We start from the raw sequence: 20,739 nt of genomic DNA, 5'->3' as shown, positions 1-20,739 counted from the left end.
TCTAGAACATCTTTGCCTGACTGTTACTACCAATCACTCTAAAAAACAGATCTTTGTGTATAAACACTTAGATTAATGTTCTCATGTTTTTCTACCTGTAGACACGGTAAAACCCTCCTTGCATACATCTTACATGGGTTCATACAAAGTACTTCGGCGTGGTGATAAAACTTTTACCATATCTAAACAAGGACATGATATCGTTGTGTCTATCGACAGAGTAAAACCTGCTTATTTAGTCCCAGATGATGTATCTGAACCTCCTAATTTAACTGATGTGGATAAGGCCTCATCGCAGCAACTAACCTATTGAATAAACGAACAGCCACCTGAAAAAAGTCCTTCTGTGAGAGCAAATTATCAAACTCGTTCAGAACGTCGCGTCCACTTCCCCAAACGATTTCTGGAAGACTAATTTTTTCCCTCTCTTTTTCAGATTTTTAGCAGATTTTCTTTTTCCAGGAAGGGAGATGATGTGGGGTTACCTCCCCCCCCAACATTTCTTCGGCACTCCGAGTTCTCTTCACGCATGCGCGATAAGAATATCATCTCTGCGCGGCTGCAAAAGAGAACTTCTTTTTTACAAGTTCATGTACGCATTTTACTCATTGTAAGTGGCAACATGGTTTGCTGAACCAGTAAGCACGAGCAGGAATTCAGTGTATCTAAGATGAAAGTTTGGTGCAGAATTATTTAATTTTAGTTCATATCTCCCTCTATTGGTTAATAAGTTCTGAATCCTAAATTTGAAATCATTATTGATTGAAGCATTATACAGTACAGTTAGACAATCATTACAATACAGAACAGTCCAGTATTGAATCAGTACTGTACAGTAGCCTGATGTCCAGTATCCAGAAGGGTATAATGTCCAGACATCTGGACCACCAGGCAGGGGAAAAAATTAAAGCAATTTGTTTTTAAATTAAGTTGTTTTTTAAAATATCCCATGCAAAGTCTAGGAATAGAGAATAGAATCCTCAAGAAAAAGCAGGTATGCCATTAAAGTAATTTTTCTCCCGACAAATTCCTGTATGCCACTTTCAAATGCCTGCTTTGTGAGGGAATCAAACTGTAGCCTAATGATTTTTGTTCACCACAACCATACCTTTGACCCCCTACAATAAGTGAAACCTCAAGATATATTTATTTAGAGGGAGATGTTACCAAATCTAGTTTTCTTTTGTTGGAATAGCCATGAGGAAGGAAGAAAGAATTAAGATTCAGAGAAATTCAATTAACGTAAGAAATTGCACTGTTCATGAATTTCATAACTGAAGCTGCTTTTTATTTTGTTCTAACTATTATTGGTAATTATATTAAAATTATGGTTTTAGTAAATGATGTCTATTTACTCTTCCCCCAAAACTGTACATCCATCAATCAGCCAATGGATATCAAAATTTTGTGCATACAGGTTTGTAATGGAGTGAATACACGCAGAACCAAAGATAGTTTGATAAAGTTTGTTTTCGCAAATGAAACACTTTACGATTCTGGAACTTTTCATAAAAGTATTCATACAGCTGTTCTCAGTATGACAGCATAATCAGTAGTTACTACTTCAAACTACTAAGAATGTTCAACACAAGACAGTGTAGGATGCCTGAAATGCGTAAATTAATCCAATGATCTGAGCTCTCTGAGCCAATGATCCAAATTATTCTGAGCTAAAGTCTGAACTAAACTGAGAATTGGTGCTCTGACCAGTCTTACGAAGTTTTTTCGTGTTCACCAAGAAATTTCCAGTATCTTGGATTTCTTGAAATTTCTGGAGGGTGTACACAGTTGCATAGGGATCGGACCAGCTAGGTATACAAGGATCAGACTGAAATGTTGCCAGATGGTTGCCAAGTTTGGTGACTGAGATTTCTCACCAAATTTAGTGACAACAATAGTCGCCAAAACCATCACTAGCTTGGATGCACTTGTCTCTGTAATCTTATTTTTCTGGCAATGATTTGCATATCATGTCTTTCATGTTATTTGATACAAGAGATACTACAATTTACACATAATAATTTCATTAAACTCATTTACACATATGCAAAATTTATTACCATATAAAGTAGCTTTTCAAAAGACCTGCAGTAAGACCGTCCAAGAATTCTAGAAATATTTTATCATAAGGTCTTGGAGTAATTAATAGCTGAATTACCAAATTTCATGATGAGGAAAATCATGACTCTGAAGGTTTTTGTGTATCACAGGTAAAAATCCAAAATTTCTGATTAAAGGACTATGAGAAGAAACCCTAGATGATAATTATATAACAAGTCTAGAAGTGTGTTACCAATGCCTTAATCATCAATCAGTGAACAGAATGACTAATATCTGTAGTGTGGTTTTAAATCCAGAAAATCTCATTATTTTGGGTTTGCAAACACATTTTAATTCCACCAAGATTAAAATGCAACTGTGATGATTCATAGAAAGTCTTTATGCATGCAGAATTTCTCTACCTTAAATATTAATAAAGAATATTTTTAATTTTGTAATTTCTACATGTCATCTTACTAGATTTAATCCGATGATCTAAAAATTCAGAAATTTTTGGAATCTTCGGAACTTCAATGATTCCAGAGGTTAAACTTTGTACCGTATAAGCATCTGCATCATAAAAGAATCATATGGTACAGATGAATTTTGAAATGATGCAGTTAAGAGTGATTTACTATAAGCACATGTTATTTTGGGGATGGAAAGGGAAAATAACCAAATTAAATCAAGAGCTGTTGCTAATTAAAGTCAATATTTTAGCTTTCTTTTTTATCTTGCACATATTTATATTCTCATTTTGCTCCTTATTTTTAATGCATTTTCTCGGACAAAGGTTGAACAACTTTGAACTCTCATCATATTTATAAATAGAAACTTTTATTTATCTGCTATGAAAGTTGATAATTTATCATTCAGATCTGCATTCTTCAAATAGAGTATGTTGTGTTATTTATTATCAATATGTTTGTATTATTCTTATTTCAAAACAAACTTAAATTCCTTTAAAATCAAATTTGTTATGTGTGATGACAACAATTATAGATTTATACGTATGTGTAATGAAGACAAGATGCAATTTTTCTCCTTCTAGCTTCTTGAAGGGAGACCTCTAAAGAAATCTAGCTCATGTTCCACTATATATTTAGATGATAGTACAGTGAGTCAACCTAACTTGAAAAACACTATTAAATGTGTTACATTAGCAATATATTATCATATTCGGAACCGGACTTCCAATCGAACTTTAGATATATTTGATGAGAAGCTTCACCCATTATCCGTAAGTACTTTTAGCTGAATAAAATTGTGTGATTGTGATGTTACATTTATCTGTACCATTGTAAATTGACTATTTTCATACGTATACTTAGGCTCAGCATTTGTACACATTTTCTTCACTTAATGAAAGGAGATATTATTATCAAACCTTCAGTAAGCTGAAATGGCATTCAAGTGAAGAAGCATTAATGATGGGTGGAAAAATTCTTCCTGCATTTCATGGGAATGACTTACTAAATCATGCCAAGTAGCTCAGGAAATCTAAAAGAACTTAAAAGTACATTGAAATAAGTACACAGCCCAAGTAAATAGAGGTAATGCATGTTGTGAAGTGGCACTGTGGAATGCTTAGAGGTGTAGTAGTATTAATGATCATTAAGCTATCACTGAATTAGGTAGTGGGGGGATACATACATTGGAATATTGCACAGACAATAAATCATTATTATTTATATATATTACATCATGATATCTGTAGTTGCTGTGTCTACATCTGCAAGTTTAGCATCTGTCTTAATGTGGAAACTCAAGTTTTATCTTCTGATCTGGCATGAAATAAGACAATATTCTTGATTGTTTACTGACCCTAAATTTTAAATTAGGGGCTGTAAACTGCAATTGACCTAATGTGTTGCAATTTGTATAGATAACTGAAACATTGTGGAATATTTTGACTTCCATCATTGTTTGCTATTAAAATCATATATATCTTTAGTTATTTGCATAAAATAAATCTGAATGACACTTTTGCTTTTTTCATAAAAACAAAAAGCATCTTCAGATTTCTTTTATAAATTGAAAATTTTATCTTTTGTGAAAGCAAGGTGTGATTACAAAAACTTTGTGAAGCTGATACCTCTTGTGTACCCTTTTCTCAAGATGTCTGACTAAGAAAGAAGTCAGTATAAACATGAGTGTGATCATATCTTGTCTCAAATTATTAGAGACTTTATTTTGCCCTTAAACTAATAGAAAAAGTGGTCGCAGTAGTTAACTCTCTTACTGACTATTATTATTTTGACTTAAATTTTTTTTTTTCTTTTTATTTTAAAATCAGTCTGTTGTCAGATTTGTTCATTTATATCCCACTCTGTGTAGTTTGCTTATTTTTTTGTTTATTCCTTTAGGGGCATTTGAATTTTGTCTTTCAAAACTAGCTATAGTTAGATATTGAGAACGTTTAGTGCACTTAAAAGTTAGCAGGAGAAATCTATTTTTAAGTTTCGTGAGCTTCGAGTCTTTCAGGAAACTACTGTTAGTTGATGATGCAAAGAATTTTATCTAATTGTAGTGAAGATGACTTTATTAAATGATTATTAATTTTGAAAAATAAAATCACTGAATGTCAATAACATTGCTTCTTTTTTCACAAAATTTCCTTATATAGCAGTGATTATTGCAAGATAGTATAGTTACTGATCATAAAATTTTTTTGAAAATATTTTGGCATAAAGCAATAAATGAATAAACTTAGAATCACCTGAATCCTAGTAAATTATTCTTACAGGAATATGTATGTTCCCAAAAGAAGAGTTTTTTTACCTCTTAGTATTGTTTCTGTTATGAATGTCCGGAATTAAGCTAATTTTATTACCTAACGTATGAAATAGTTTTGAAAGAATATTCAAATAAGGAAACTTTTCTTCTCTAAAATAGTCGTTTTTGAATGCTTGTACAGTTGAATGTCTATTAAGCAGTTTGTCTTAGATTTTATACTCATGGCCATTATTTAAGAAAATCTGAGCTATACATTTTAGCGAAAATGTATCGAGTTTAAAACTTTTGATTAATCCTTCAGGGTTATAAAAAAAAGGAAAATGATTACTATCCAAACTAGTTAAAAAATGCATCATCAAGATTGTCTGAAATATTAATTAATTAATAAATGAATGTAATGGAATAAATGAAGTCTTTAACAATATACAGTCAAAAGTCGTTAATCCGGACTCGTCGGGACTTCGGCGATTCCGGATTATCAATTTTTCCGGATTATAGATCATCAGTTTAAATCTGGTAAAATGGCATGCAGAAATTATAAAATTAAAAATATGAAACCTTATTTTACGAAATAAAGAACAATTATGATCTAAAGGGTATCAAAATTTACAAAAAAAAAGCTTAATATTTATTTGTTTACTTTATTAAACATTTCTTTCAATGTAAGTTGTTTAAGTTGCTTCGTTTTTTATGTGATAATACATTCTCTTTAATTCTATAATAACAGACATAATTTCTTGCGTTACAAAGTTCCGCTGTTCAAGTCCTATAATTGCTGTGTCGAGAATACCGACTAATTTGTCAATCAAAATTTTTTCGTTTCCAATAACCTCTGTCGCTTTCTTCACTATCGGAAGCGAATTATAATGACGAAGCATTTGATTTAAATCATATCAAAGACGGAGTACATCGAGATGAAATACTACATTTAGTAAGGAATTATAAGCCAAATAAAATAAAAGCATCTGCCCTGAAGATAAGGATAGTGCTGACAGATCAACTTCCAATTCATTTTGTGCCGTGGCGTTAAAGATAAACACAGTTTAGATAAACAAAGGATATGCCTTTATCCATTTTTTGCAGCAATTCCACTTTTCGTTTAATGAACTCCGAAACATACTTTCGCTTTGTAGATCCTTTACATATTAGTAAATATATATCGGAAATTCTATTTGACATAATCAAAATTTCAAGCTTACTTTTATAAAATTGCTCTAACAGTCTGCAAAAAATAATAAGCCGGATCCAATTTGAAGATTAAGGAACAACGCAATCTGCAACATTAACTGAAATAGATAATTAGATAATTTTAGCTTAGCTTATACCGTCCGTTATACATTAAACGCGCATTCGTAAACGTATTTTTCGCACACGCAAATTTGCAGGCGTAAAGGTCTTACGCGCATGCGTCTACGAGACGCATGCGCAGAAAGTTTGTAGCTTTGAGGTCCGCATTATGGGTGTCTGAATTAACGACTTTTGACTGTATATGTAAAATATAAATAAAATATGGTAGCTATGCATCCAAATAATTAGCATCTTCAAAATTGACTATTCTAAATTTGGTGTTCTTCCCCCTAAGTTCATCTGTTCTTCCAAATTCAAGATCTTTCCACTTTCATAACAACTTAAAGTTAACCAATGGCAGCTTAGTTATACTTATGAACCTACTTAGTATAAATATTGCTTTGCAAGCAAATACATCATTCCTTTTCTTAGCTTCTGCCCTGCTGACATCTGCACACTGTTTATGGTTCACTGTCTAAGATACCTATGCCATACTTTTAAAACCAGCGTACATAAAAATTATCGTATTTAACTATGATTGGATGAATGTCTACCAAAATAATTTGATATGTGTGACAATAAAGATTGGCGATTCATCAAAATCCAATTTTTGTTAGTTCCGTTTGTATGCCTTCACTCTCAGCCATGATGGCTATCGAAAGTTAAAAGTACCAGTGTCTTCTACCCATTTAAAATATCACACACACACATAGAATATTTGTGAATTTGAAAACTATAAAGATATATTTCTGAAAACAGCTATGTATGGTAAGTTTTCTTATGTTGATTTCTGTATTGTAATTTTTATGCAACTAAGGAGTTGTTATAAAAGCATGGGCTAGTAGAGCTGGAATTCAAAATTTTGTAGCAAATGAAATTTAATTTTTTATTATGTCTAATTTCAACATTTTAGGTTTATATTTCACAGGGTGAAAAGGATTTAAGTTATGTAATTTTGAGAATTCAGTTTTTCCTGGGCTAGTTCTTCATGTTTTAGAGCAGTTTTTTGTGGAAAGAATTTTAGCTGGATGATTTAACAATTTGAATATTCTTTCTAAAAGACTTGAACCAAACTTTTAAATGAAAAGTTTTTGTTGAAAATGTGTCAGATGATCAAAACTGTCATAGTCTGAAAGTTTACTTAATTTGATTGATTTTATACATTTTGTAATTCTGGAGTTTCAGAAATAAATTGTGTGAATTCTTTAGTGAAAATGAATTTGCGATATGGATACATTTTACTGACTTTTCTCATTTTAAATGTTTAAAATTTGTCTTGCTATAATTCTGCTAATTTTTTTATTCATGTGATTCTATCATGTAAAGGTATCATAATGAGGTATATTTAATTTTTTGCAGAAAGACAAAGTTCTCGAAGATTATGATCAGAAAGATCCAGACCATCGCAGTATATATAGGTTTGTGCGTACATTATTTAATGCTGCCCAATTAACCGCTGAATGTGCCATAATTACACTTGTAAGTATGAAATGGGAAAACAATAGTTTTGTTTATTTGTATTTTAATACTTTAAATATAGATTTTTTAATTTAAAAAAATTCAATTTTAGAAACACATTCGATGACAAATTGTTCCTTATGTTTTCATATAGAATGCATGATGAGAATTCAGAAAGCGAATTAATTGTTACCATCACCTGGTAGAATTATGTAACAGGAGCCAAGAATAAAGCTTGTGTTGGAACAGTTACATTAGAATTAAACTGCAACCAATTCTTAAAATATGATATGGATAGTGTTAAGGTTCCCTTTCATAATGTTAAGTTGGAAATATGAAAGTTGTTCTCTCAAGTAATTTGTAATTTGATGTGGAAGCAGTATTGAAAATTAATGCAACAAAACATTCAAAGCAAAGATCACTTTTCAGTGGGCACTCACAAACACTGGAGCTGTTATGTGTTATGTATTTTGATTATTTGAAAGTTGACTCGCTTTCTTGTCGAAGCAATTTCTAGTAGTGGTTAGAATATTATCACAGGTGAACAACAATTTCAGACATTTTTTCTGCTCTGTATCATTAAAAAGATGCACGATTTTTCCCTACCTTCTGAAAGAAGTTTTATATCATACTTTTTCACCTAATCAGCATTGAATGTAGGAACTTGAATGGGAGTTTGTAGTTGGTACTCTCTGTATTTGTAATGTAGATCCACTTTCCCCTTTATTTGGTAAGCTGAAAGCAATCTGTGATGGTGGCTGTTTTATATCATGTTATAGAAAAAATACTAAACATTTGTTCTGCCAAAGTGTTTTTAATGTTGGATATGGCTCTAAGAACTGTGTTGTACCACTCTAGCAAAATGCATGTTAACTGGAAACTTATTTCAATGTTAGAGTTTAAAAAGCCATCATATAACAGCTCAATTTCCCCCCCCCCAGTGGCCAGATACTTTATTAATACTGTGTTAAGCACTAATCAGGAAGTGCTGAATCCATTGTTGATTTAGCCATCTTAATGCTGAGAATGTTACCCAAGAGTGACCAAATTACACCTGCAAGCAAGAAGTTTGGTGCAGTTTTGATAAAGAATCCTGTGAGGGGCAAATCTAAAGCCTATCCTTTTCCTATCACGGATCTGTTGAGGTAACTTTTGGCTCAACACTATTTTAAGTACCTCTCTGCTGTAAAGACAATGTTTATATATGAATACCCATGTCTTTGCCATAATTTAAATTCAAATCCAGTGCTTTGGCAACTGACTTTCCAGCAGAGTGGCAGGAGCAAAATATCTTAACAGTTTAATATTCAGTGTGAAATTCTGAAGTATCATAAAACATTGTCACTTCCAATCATACTTTAATGAGTACAGCTGTGTAGAAATGACATTTGCTAATCAACAAGCTTAGGAATTAATGTATGGGTGAAAGCAAGTTGCCAGTGGAGATTGGTTATAAAAATGCTGTTACATGATTGCTTCATGATTAAGGGGCAAATTTCTGTTGGCAGAAAATTATTAATTAAATATTCAGACAAATGTATGCAGAGAGAGAGAGAGAGAGTAAAAAAGTGTATATTATTTACCTGCCTTACTGTAATTCAGTACACCACTCAATAAAATGTTTTTAACATACAATAATGAAATTTAATTTGCTTTTTTTGTGGATTCTTACATGTGTACATGCGTGATTATTTGTTTTCCATAATGCAAAGTATATTGTGAAGACTTTCCAAGACAGCCACCCATAGTTCCGGATGATTATTTCTCAAATTATTTCTCAAAACTGTGCTTTTTAAGTGACTCTGGAGAAAGTGGTTTGCTGTCTTGTTTCTCAAGTGTTCCTCTCTTGGCTAGTGAGTCTGCCTTTTCATTACCGTCAATACCTACATGTGAAGGGATCCATTAAAAAATGATTGTTGTATTTATAAAGAAAGTCCAGGGTTTGTCTTATTTCTAAAATAATCTGGGTATCTGTGTCATGATTTATAACTGCAGCCAGGATGACTGCTTTGGAATCGACTAGAATAACTGCTTTAGAAAAACAATTGATCTCTATCTTGAGATTTTCCAGAGCTAGTGAGATTGTAAGGATCTCTGCATCAAAATTCGGCATGAAGTGTCCCACAGGAGTACATTGGGAAAAGAGTTTACTGTATACACGAACCCCAGTGTTGTCTTATATTTTAGAGCCATGAGTGTATACTGTAGTCCATTTAGGTTCAGGGTATTGTTTATGTTACATATATATAATGTGTTTGCTTTTAATATTGTATCTGGATTGTTTTTCTTTCCCAAGTTATTAATGTCTAGTTGGTATTTGATATCAATATATTTAAGGGGATTAACCATGACCTTGTTACAGTTCATTGGTTTGTTTTCATCTCTTTCTTGTAATAATTTCTCACAAGCCTCTAGGGCAGACATTTGGGTCTTCATGGTACTTAGTTTGCATTTGTTCATCCATTGCACTCTATGGGATGCTTTCATTTTAATGAATGTGCCAACTGCTTGTTTCTTGATTTCTGTAGCAATTGGTTGGTTGGAAGTATAGCTTTACATAGCTGTAATTCGGGTAGTTTTCATCGCTCCTGTGATGATCCGCAAAGCTTTGCTTTTGGCTCTTTCCAAAGAGTCAATCTTCCCTCGTGTGGTCCCTTGTGTGGTAGAGATTAACACCTCACTTCAATATTTGAAAATAGGTTTAATGTAAGTGTTGTAAGTTTTATTTAGGGTAGTCTGCGAGCTTTCCCATTTGATACTGTCTAGTCTTTTCAAAATTGATGAGCTTTTCTGTACTTTTTCTATAACAGTATTCACATGATTAGTAAAGTTTAATTTATTGTCTAGCACTACATGTAGATATGTGGTATTAAGAGTTTTTTTGAAGAGTAACATTGTCTATTTTTAATTCAATGTCTATTCATGTGTCTCAGAGAGAAGAACTGGTGAACTGCTTTGTTTTCATTTATAATCATATTGTTCTCTTTCTCTCTGTCTGCAGGACTTCAAGTGCATTATTCATTACAACTCCGAGTTTTTTCCTTTGGTTTTTGTATTTTCTGGAATTTTCTGCTTCTGCCCAAATAACAACATCATCTGCAAACATACAAATATTAATACCTTTAATGCTTTTTAACTTGATTACAAATCATTTATATAAATGTTAAAGAGGATGCAGCTACTAACTGCCCCTTGAGGTAAACCTAATTTACTTTGTAATTCGATTCCTGTTCGTTCCATCTGGTCTTCGCCCATCTTGGGGATAAAAACTCTTTGTAGCAGTTTTACATTTTCAGCCAATTCCATAAACATGTTTAGAAGTCTTCTTATACATATTGTGTCGTAGACTCTCTGGAAATCAAGAAATACAGCCAAAGAGCTTCTCCCTGAATTGAAACCAGTTTTTATTTTATGAACCAACTTCAAAATTGAATTAGTAGTTGACATGTCTTATCTAAAACCAATCTGTTCTGCTACAATCTCATTTGGTAAAACCTTAGTCTGGCAGTTATCATTCTTTCAAATGTCTTGACTAAATGGATGTCAGTGAGATTGGTCGGTATGATTCTATATCTTTATGTGGTTTTCCTGGCTTTAGAATTGGAATGACCTTCAGCCAGTTCACTGGAAGATTTAGTTTTGCATTCCAGAACTTATTGTGATTCATTAAAAGGAAATTCATTGAAGATTGTTCCAAATGTGTTATGAATTCTGGGAATGTATTATCTGCTCCTAGTTGTTTATCATTTTGAATGTCTTTGATAGCCTTATTCAATTCCTGCATTGAGAAATCCTGTGTAAACAGTTTGTCTAAGTTCACTATCCTTGATTTAGTTCTTCCTTCATTCGTGTTTTTGGCATCCAGGGTTTGTCTTATTTCTAAAATAATCTGGGTATCTGTGTCATGATTTATAACTGCAGCCAGGATGACTGCTTTGGAATCGACTAGAATAACTGCTTTAGAAAAACAATTGATCTCTATCTTGAGATTTTCCAGAGCTAGTGAGATTGTAAGGATCTCTGCATCAAAATTCGGCATGAAGTGTCCCACAGGAGTACATTGGGAAAAGAGTTTACTGTATACACGAACCCCAGTGTTGTCTTATATTTTAGAGCCATGAGTGTATACTGTAGTCCATTTAGGTTCAGGGTATTGTTTATGTTACATATATATAATGTGTTTGCTTTTAATATTGTATCTGGATTGTTTTTCTTTCCCAAGTTATTAATGTCTAGTTGGTATTTGATATCAATATATTTAAGGGGATTAACCATGACCTTGTTACAGTTCATTGGTTTGTTTTCATCTCTTTCTTGTAATAATTTCTCACAAGCCTCTAGGGCAGACATTTGGGTCTTCATGGTACTTAGTTTGCATTTGTTCATCCATTGCACTCTATGGGATGCTTTCATTTTAATGAATGTGCCAACTGCTTGTTTCTTGATTTCTGTAGCAATTGGTTGGTTGGAAGTATAGCTTTACATAGCTGTAATTCGGGTAGTTTTCATCGCTCCTGTGATGATCCGCAAAGCTTTGCTTTTGGCTCTTTCCAAAGAGTCAATCTTCCCTCGTGTGGTCCCTTGTGTGGTAGAGATTAACACCTCACTTCAATATTTGAAAATAGGTTTAATGTAAGTGTTGTAAGTTTTATTTAGGGTAGTCTGCGAGCTTTCCCATTTGATACTGTCTAGTCTTTTCAAAATTGATGAGCTTTTCTGTACTTTTTCTATAACAGTATTCACATGATTAGTAAAGTTTAATTTATTGTCTAGCACTACATGTAGATATGTGGTATTAAGAGTTTTTTTGAAGAGTAACATTGTCTATTTTTAATTCAATGTCTATTCATGTGTCTCAGAGAGAAGAACTGGTGAACTGCTTTGTTTTCATTTATAATCATATTGTTCTCTTTCTCTCTGTCTGCAGGACTTCAAGTGCATTATTCATTACAACTCCGAGTTTTTTCCTTTGGTTTTTGTATTTTCTGGAATTTTCTGCTTCTGCCCAAATAACAACATCATCTGCAAACATACAAATATTAATACCTTTAATGCTTTTTAACTTGATTACAAATCATTTATATAAATGTTAAAGAGGATGCAGCTACTAACTGCCCCTTGAGGTAAACCTAATTTACTTTGTAATTCGATTCCTGTTCGTTCCATCTGGTCTTCGCCCATCTTGGGGATAAAAACTCTTTGTAGCAGTTTTACATTTTCAGCCAATTCCATAAACATGTTTAGAAGTCTTCTTATACATATTGTGTCGTAGACTCTCTGGAAATCAAGAAATACAGCCAAAGAGCTTCTCCCTGAATTGAAACCAGTTTTTATTTTATGAACCAACTTCAAAATTGAATTAGTAGTTGACATGTCTTATCTAAAACCAATCTGTTCTGCTACAATCTCATTTGGTAAAACCTTAGTCTGGCAGTTATCATTCTTTCAAATGTCTTGACTAAATGGATGTCAGTGAGATTGGTCGGTATGATTCTATATCTTTATGTGGTTTTCCTGGCTTTAGAATTGGAATGACCTTCAGCCAGTTCACTGGAAGATTTAGTTTTGCATTCCAGAACTTATTGTGATTCATTAAAAGGAAATTCATTGAAGATTGTTCCAAATGTGTTATGAATTCTGGGAATGTATTATCTGCTCCTAGTTGTTTATCATTTTGAATGTCTTTGATAGCCTTATTCAATTCCTGCATTGAGAAATCCTGTGTAAACAGTTTGTCTAAGTTCACTATCCTTGATTTAGTTCTTCCTTCATTCGTGTTTTTGGCATCCAGGGTTTGTCTTATTTCTAAAATAATCTGGGTATCTGTGTCATGATTTATAACTGCAGCCAGGATGACTGCTTTGGAATCGACTAGAATAACTGCTTTAGAAAAACAATTGATCTCTATCTTGAGATTTTCCAGAGCTAGTGAGATTGTAAGGATCTCTGCATCAAAATTCGGCATGAAGTGTCCCACAGGAGTACATTGGGAAAAGAGTTTACTGTATACACGAACCCCAGTGTTGTCTTATATTTTAGAGCCATGAGTGTATACTGTAGTCCATTTAGGTTCAGGGTATTGTTTATGTTACATATATATAATGTGTTTGCTTTTAATATTGTATCTGGATTGTTTTTCTTTCCCAAGTTATTAATGTCTAGTTGGTATTTGATATCAATATATTTAAGGGGATTAACCATGACCTTGTTACAGTTCATTGGTTTGTTTTCATCTCTTTCTTGTAATAATTTCTCACAAGCCTCTAGGGCAGACATTTGGGTCTTCATGGTACTTAGTTTGCATTTGTTCATCCATTGCACTCTATGGGATGCTTTCATTTTAATGAATGTGCCAACTGCTTGTTTCTTGATTTCTGTAGCAATTGGTTGGTTGGAAGTATAGCTTTACATAGCTGTAATTCGGGTAGTTTTCATCGCTCCTGTGATGATCCGCAAAGCTTTGCTTTTGGCTCTTTCCAAAGAGTCAATCTTCCCTCGTGTGGTCCCTTGTGTGGTAGAGATTAACACCTCACTTCAATATTTGAAAATAGGTTTAATGTAAGTGTTGTAAGTTTTATTTAGGGTAGTCTGCGAGCTTTCCCATTTGATACTGTCTAGTCTTTTCAAAATTGATGAGCTTTTCTGTACTTTTTCTATAACAGTATTCACATGATTAGTAAAGTTTAATTTATTGTCTAGCACTACATGTAGATATGTGGTATTAAGAGTTTTTTTGAAGAGTAACATTGTCTATTTTTAATTCAATGTCTATTCATGTGTCTCAGAGAGAAGAACTGGTGAACTGCTTTGTTTTCATTTATAATCATATTGTTCTCTTTCTCTCTGTCTGCAGGACTTCAAGTGCATTATTCATTACAACTCCGAGTTTTTTCCTTTGGTTTTTGTATTTTCTGGAATTTTCTGCTTCTGCCCAAATAACAACATCATCTGCAAACATACAAATATTAATACCTTTAATGCTTTTTAACTTGATTACAAATCATTTATATAAATGTTAAAGAGGATGCAGCTACTAACTGCCCCTTGAGGTAAACCTAATTTACTTTGTAATTCGATTCCTGTTCGTTCCATCTGGTCTTCGCCCATCTTGGGGATAAAAACTCTTTGTAGCAGTTTTACATTTTCAGCCAATTCCATAAACATGTTTAGAAGTCTTCTTATACATATTGTGTCGTAGACTCTCTGGAAATCAAGAAATACAGCCAAAGAGCTTCTCCCTGAATTGAAACCAGTTTTTATTTTATGAACCAACTTCAAAATTGAATTAGTAGTTGACATGTCTTATCTAAAACCAATCTGTTCTGCTACAATCTCATTTGGTAAAACCTTAGTCTGGCAGTTATCATTCTTTCAAATGTCTTGACTAAATGGATGTCAGTGAGATTGGTCGGTATGATTCTATATCTTTATGTGGTTTTCCTGGCTTTAGAATTGGAATGACCTTCAGCCAGTTCACTGGAAGATTTAGTTTTGCATTCCAGAACTTATTGTGATTCATTAAAAGGAAATTCATTGAAGATTGTTCCAAATGTGTTATGAATTCTGGGAATGTATTATCTGCTCCTAGTTGTTTATCATTTTGAATGTCTTTGATAGCCTTATTCAATTCCTGCATTGAGAAATCCTGTGTAAACAGTTTGTCTAAGTTCACTATCCTTGATTTAGTTCTTCCTTCATTCGTGTTTTTGGCATTTCTTTTCCTGCCTCTTTTGCTCTTTACCAAGTGAGTGCCATTCAATATAGTAGTTATTGAATATTTTAGCAATCTGTCTTGGATCGCTGACATCTTTGTTTCCTTTTTGGTGTGGTGATTAGTTCTTTGTGTTATTTTGTTATTCAATGTATTCATTATTTTGTAAGCGTTATTTCTATCAGTTTTGTAATCTAATTCATTAAACCTATTCCAGGATTGGCTTCTAGAACTTTCCTTTCATTGCGGCACATTCCTTTCATCATTTGATTACATCTTGTTTGCATTTTTATTAGTTTTTCCTGCCACTCTTTCAGCTTCCTTTCTTGCTTGCTGTCTAATTTCTCTTTGCTCATCTAGATCATTGTTCCAAAATGGTTGATAGTTCGGCTTCTTTTTCGCACACTTTTGGGGGGAAGGGCTGAGGTAAAAGCTCATTCTTCTTGGTGAAGCATCATTTGGAAGGCTGTTTACTTGATGCTCTATATCATCTGTGAATGCCTTCCATCTGGCCTTTTTGAAGTTCCACATAATTCTTGCATTATTTCTTACATGTTTTTGGTTGGTAGTAATTGTTGTTTTTACCATTCAGTGACCACTTCCTGGGTCCCAATTAGCATTTTCTTGTAATAGTCAAACAGGCTTGCTAAAACTATGGTTAAATCAGAGCTAGTAGAACTGCCTGAAAAGTGGAAGAAGGTGTTATCTTTATCATATATAACTAACATTGTGTTACTATCTATAAAGTCCTCAACAATTTGCCCTATTTGGTTTTGATAGGTGTATCCCCAGTTAGGGGAAACACCATTAAAATCCCCTACAATTACAGTATTTTGATGAGGTGTTAAAATGTCTAAATTTAAGTTTTTGTTGTTTCCATGGTTGAATCCACTGTGAAACATTTTGCATTATATAATTATTAGGTAATATAATTTGCAGTATGTTATGGTAATGTCACTACTTTAAAGAATAAGGAAGTTTGTGCAAAAGTAAAGTATTAAAAAAAAATACCTTTTGTTTCTTATTTAAGTAAAGAAATTGAATGTTTGTTCAATACTTTATTTAGGCAATTTTGTGTTTTCAAATGAATTTGCAGTTTGGGAAGGCATGTTTGTCACAGTGTAACCTTTATTTATTACCACTATTAAAAAAAATTATATTTATTCCAGAACCTCTAAATTTTGATGATCAGTTTCTTAATTAATCTTGTTTTATTTTTACAACTACCTCAAAAAATTTTAACTTAATTCATAATGCTCAGAATCTGAATATATCTGAAAGTGTGTGTAATAAATTAACACATTTACCTTATATAACAGTTAGAATAATTTCTTACCAATTCAAGTTATGTAATAAAAAAAAAGTTGGCAATCTATTTTCACTTAGATTTTTTCTTCACATTTCCAGTTCTTTTATCTTATTTTTTACATAAATGTGAAATTCAAATAAAAACAATTATCTCTTTCAGAACCGTGGTCTTACCGTGGTCACAAGATAAAACACACAAATGTAAAAATTCATGTAAAACTTATTTTTCTCATCTAGTGAGACTTAAATTAATGCAAAACAACTTAATCAGCTTTGGTGCTTTAGTGGCTAACCTTAAAGTATATTAACTGAGTCACAACCCCTGGAACTCTACACGAAGCTATGACACTAACTGTGTCAGACAGAGCCCAGCTAACTTTCAGAACTTGCCAACCATGCAAGCTGCTAATTTTATCAGGCCTTTCAGGTTTGTTCTGATCAACAGTTCTCTCTCTAGGCAAGCAGCTGCGGTGAGAACAGCCAGTCTTTTGTTGTGAATTGTGTGAATTATGATTTTACTTCTCATTTTAACCTATGCCGCTTGACATAAAATCTGCTTACTATTTACTAAAGCTCTAGACTGAGCAAGTATGTGACAAAATGAGATATAAAATAAAATCAACATAAACCTAACTGCTAGTATAATGTAAATAAAATGGCTCCTTTCAAATATGTTCAGCTCATATAAGTGTAAATTATATAATGCTACTTGATAAATTTCGTAAAGTTTATTTTATTTTCAAACTTAATAATTATTATGTTAATTAAGTCATGTTTAATAATAGTGCATCCTACTTATGGATCTATTTTATTTTTAGGATGGTATTACAGAAATGAAGTTCAGGCATAGATGCTATTTTTAATTGAATTTATTCAATTCGCATTTGCTCATAGGTCCTTAATTGTTTTCATTAATGGTCCTTAAAAGTACTTAATTTCTGTGTGCAGAAATGTATACGAACCCTGAAATATTATTGAAATAAAGTTAGGGCATCTTTTTCCAAGAGCAGAGCCTTTTTATAACAATGGCAAGAAAACCTTCACCCAATCTTTAATATTAAAATGTGAAAAATTGTTTTGCTAGAAAATGGAGGTTCATTTGCCTAAGCACATCCTTTTTCCAAGTACAAGGCAATAATATGTAGATATTAAATATTACTTTATGCACAAGAATGTTTGGAAGCTGAACCTTAGTATATATCTGTAGTAAGTGTGAAAAAAGTAATACTTGCACATATACTTAGAATTCTTAATGACATTTTCCTTTAGAATCCCCTGTTACAAAGTAATTACATTTTCTAGTTTTGCATGGAAACTTTGAAGATGACATATTTTCAAAAGTGTATGTTGCTGGCTTTCATTATTTTTATTCCAGATTATTATACTTCTCTTAGTAATTAATCATTTAATAAAAGCAATAATTTAGATACCGTAATTTCTAGAAGAAAGGCCACATCAGCGTAAACGCCGCACTCGAGAAAAATGGCAGGAAAAAAATTAAAATTACACAGAAACGCCGCAATAGATTAAATTGCGAGTGACATCGTCGTGGGCCGTATAGATGCAAAAACTCAACCTAAGTCCTGATATATGACATACCAGTTAAGAAAAATGCATGAAATGAAACCATAAATCAAAAATAAATTAAAGGTAAGAAATGTATAGCTTCTGTGTCGTTTAGAGACATTTTCAAAAATTTTCCGCTCCCTAATTAAAAACTATCCAACAAGTACTTGTACCCAAACTGATGGGATCTGTATTTGGTTGAATGCCAAGAAAAATCCATTCATGCTGAAGGGAAAAATGTCAGAGTTCGTTATTGCGAGGCAGGTGGAGTCGTGTCCGTCTTTGAAAAAAATTGCAGAAAAGGCAGGGGTGGGGAGAGGATGGGTCCTGGAAGATTCATCGAATGTCAGAGGAGAGAGACTATTCAAACTGAGGAGAATATTGATTTGAAAGGGGGAAGAATGTTATTGTTTTGAGATCTCATTTAGGGTGAATAAGGCATATAGGTCCGTTCAAGGGAAAGAATGTAAACAAAATAACGTTCTCAAAAAGCAACTGAGTGGTCTTTTGTGTGGGAACAGCACCAGTCTATGCACAATGACAAGGCCATCCAAACTATGTACAATGACCATCATAGGAAATATTTTATTTTTAGTGCACCTAAACGCCGCACCCGCTGAAAATTTAAGTTTTAAATTTTTTAACTGCTTGATTAATAATCTTGGGTGGAAAGCCCCTGTCAATAGCTATTGCTTTTAAATACTTTAGTTCTTCATCAAGGGCTAGTTCGGAGGAGCAAACTTGAAGAGCACGGAAAACATAGGAATAAAATGAAGCTAACTTTTGTTTAGTCGGATGACATGATTTAAAGTGTGGTGGAAGGCAAACCGATGAAGGTTTACGGTAAACCGTAGTACTGAAGTTGGATGTGTTACGTGTGACCAGAATGTCGAGAAACGGAAGAGAATTTCAAGTCTCAAGTTCAAAAGTGAACTGAATAGCAGGATCAATAGAATTCATTGTTGAAAGAACTTTATTTAAATCATCTTTATTACCTTCAAACAGAGTAAAAGTATCGTCTACGTAGCGGAACCATGCCGGGAAGTTTAAAGTTTCAAACAATTTTGATTCATAATAATGCATGTAGATATCAGCCAGGATGGGACTGAGGGGACTTCCCATGGCTAATCCCTCAGTTTGCTTGTAATATTTATTTTGGAAAACAAAATGTGTTTGTTTCAAACAGAGTTGAGTGAGAGAAATTAGCTCATCAATTTCGATGCAAGAGAAATGAAATTCGCGAAGTCTGGTTTCTAGACATCTTAATGCACCCTCCACTGGGACATTGGTGAATAATGATTTTACATCAAAAGAAACCATGAGTAAATTACTAGGAGAAATGTTTTTAACTTTTTTTACAAACTCTATTGAATTTTTTATGGTGTAAATGTTATTGTCTAATAGAGTTGAAAATCTAGAAACTAAATATTTAGCTAATGGATACGAGGCAGTACCTAAATTTGATACAATAGGGCGGAAAGGAATACCACTTTTATGAATTTTGGGAAGAGCATATAATCTGGCACAATTCGCAACAGATGGGATAAGTGAATGTTTTAAGTTGGCTGAAATGATTTGCGAAGATTTGATCGCAGTTTTTATTTTTGACAAATCCGAAGGTGAAGGATCTTTAGGGATCGGATTATATGGTCCTTCGTTTAAGAGTTTAGTGACACCATCGATGTAAGTGTTCCTATCCATGACGACTATCTGGCCACCTTTGTCGGCCTTTGAAATAATAATATCCGGGTTAGAATGAATCCGGGTTAGAATGAGAACTGGATTTTCTAGAGGCATTTCACATTCATAAAAATCTTTCTGTTCTAGTTAACGATCCTAAATCCAATCCAAATTTGCCTTCGGCCTTTAAAGAAATTATGTTTTAGTTCTGGTTTTACCAACAGATGGCGCCACTTGCTTATTCTTGTCCAGGCTTTCTTATCTTATCTAATCATTATTTCCTATCTTGTTCATTTGCGGTTTTGCAGCTGAAGATGGTGGTTCGGTAAAACCATCGAAACTAGTCCTGTGAAAACTTTGTAAATATAACGCTGATTTTTGTTGTTTGATTTCTGAAATACTGTATTACTTGAAACTTCTGTACATATGTACATCTGACTTTTCCTATATACTTATAAATTCTATTTGGGCTATGAGTTTATTTTAAGATCTTTCCCAAAAATGAAAGCATTTATTAATAATGTATCTCTATCTACATTTCAGAATACACACAATTGCACTGAAAGTTATGCAAAATACTCTTGTGGAAACTTTGAATTTTATTTTAATTTTTTTTAAATATTCCTTTATTTGTATAAATTAATGTGCTAAGGAAATTTACACAACAGACACTTTCTAACAGAAGTGATGAAATATTACATAAAGTACTACTCTGTAAACACTTTTCTTGCAAAACAGTTACGGTATTTTTTTTTTTTTTTTTCAGCTCATTCTTTAATGAAATACAAATGAACTATTAAATAAGATCAGAAGTTTATTCAAAATGTATTCCACATAATTCCCTTAACCTTTCATTCATAAAATAAAAATTTATCTAATGAAACAAATGCTGTTTCTGCTAGCTGTATTGAAAGCCTGCAAAATAGTTTGGCATTCATTACAAAGTGTACAAG

The 20,739-nt window shown here is 32.8% G+C and overlaps 1 protein-coding gene across 2 annotated transcripts in view; it reads left to right on the top strand.

Moving 5' to 3' along the window:
* CycY (cyclin Y) overlaps positions 1 to 20,739 on the top strand; it is a 116,248-nt gene that overhangs the window by 78,135 nt on the left and 17,374 nt on the right. For both annotated transcript variants that reach the window (XM_085810053.1, XM_085810052.1), the window contains exons 5-6: positions 3,092 to 3,280; positions 7,423 to 7,542. In XM_085810053.1, the coding sequence (XP_085666179.1) occupies positions 3,092 to 3,280; positions 7,423 to 7,542 (309 nt within the window). The remainder of the gene's footprint in view (positions 1 to 3,091; positions 3,281 to 7,422; positions 7,543 to 20,739) is intronic.

Source organism: Stegodyphus dumicola, chromosome X2, assembly GCF_044657685.1.
Source record: "Stegodyphus dumicola isolate Sdum_Otavi_A_Nest chromosome X2, ASM4465768v1".
Lineage (NCBI taxonomy): Eukaryota > Metazoa > Arthropoda > Arachnida > Araneae > Eresidae > Stegodyphus > Stegodyphus dumicola.
This window is presented reverse-complemented; position numbering and strand designations above follow the sequence as displayed.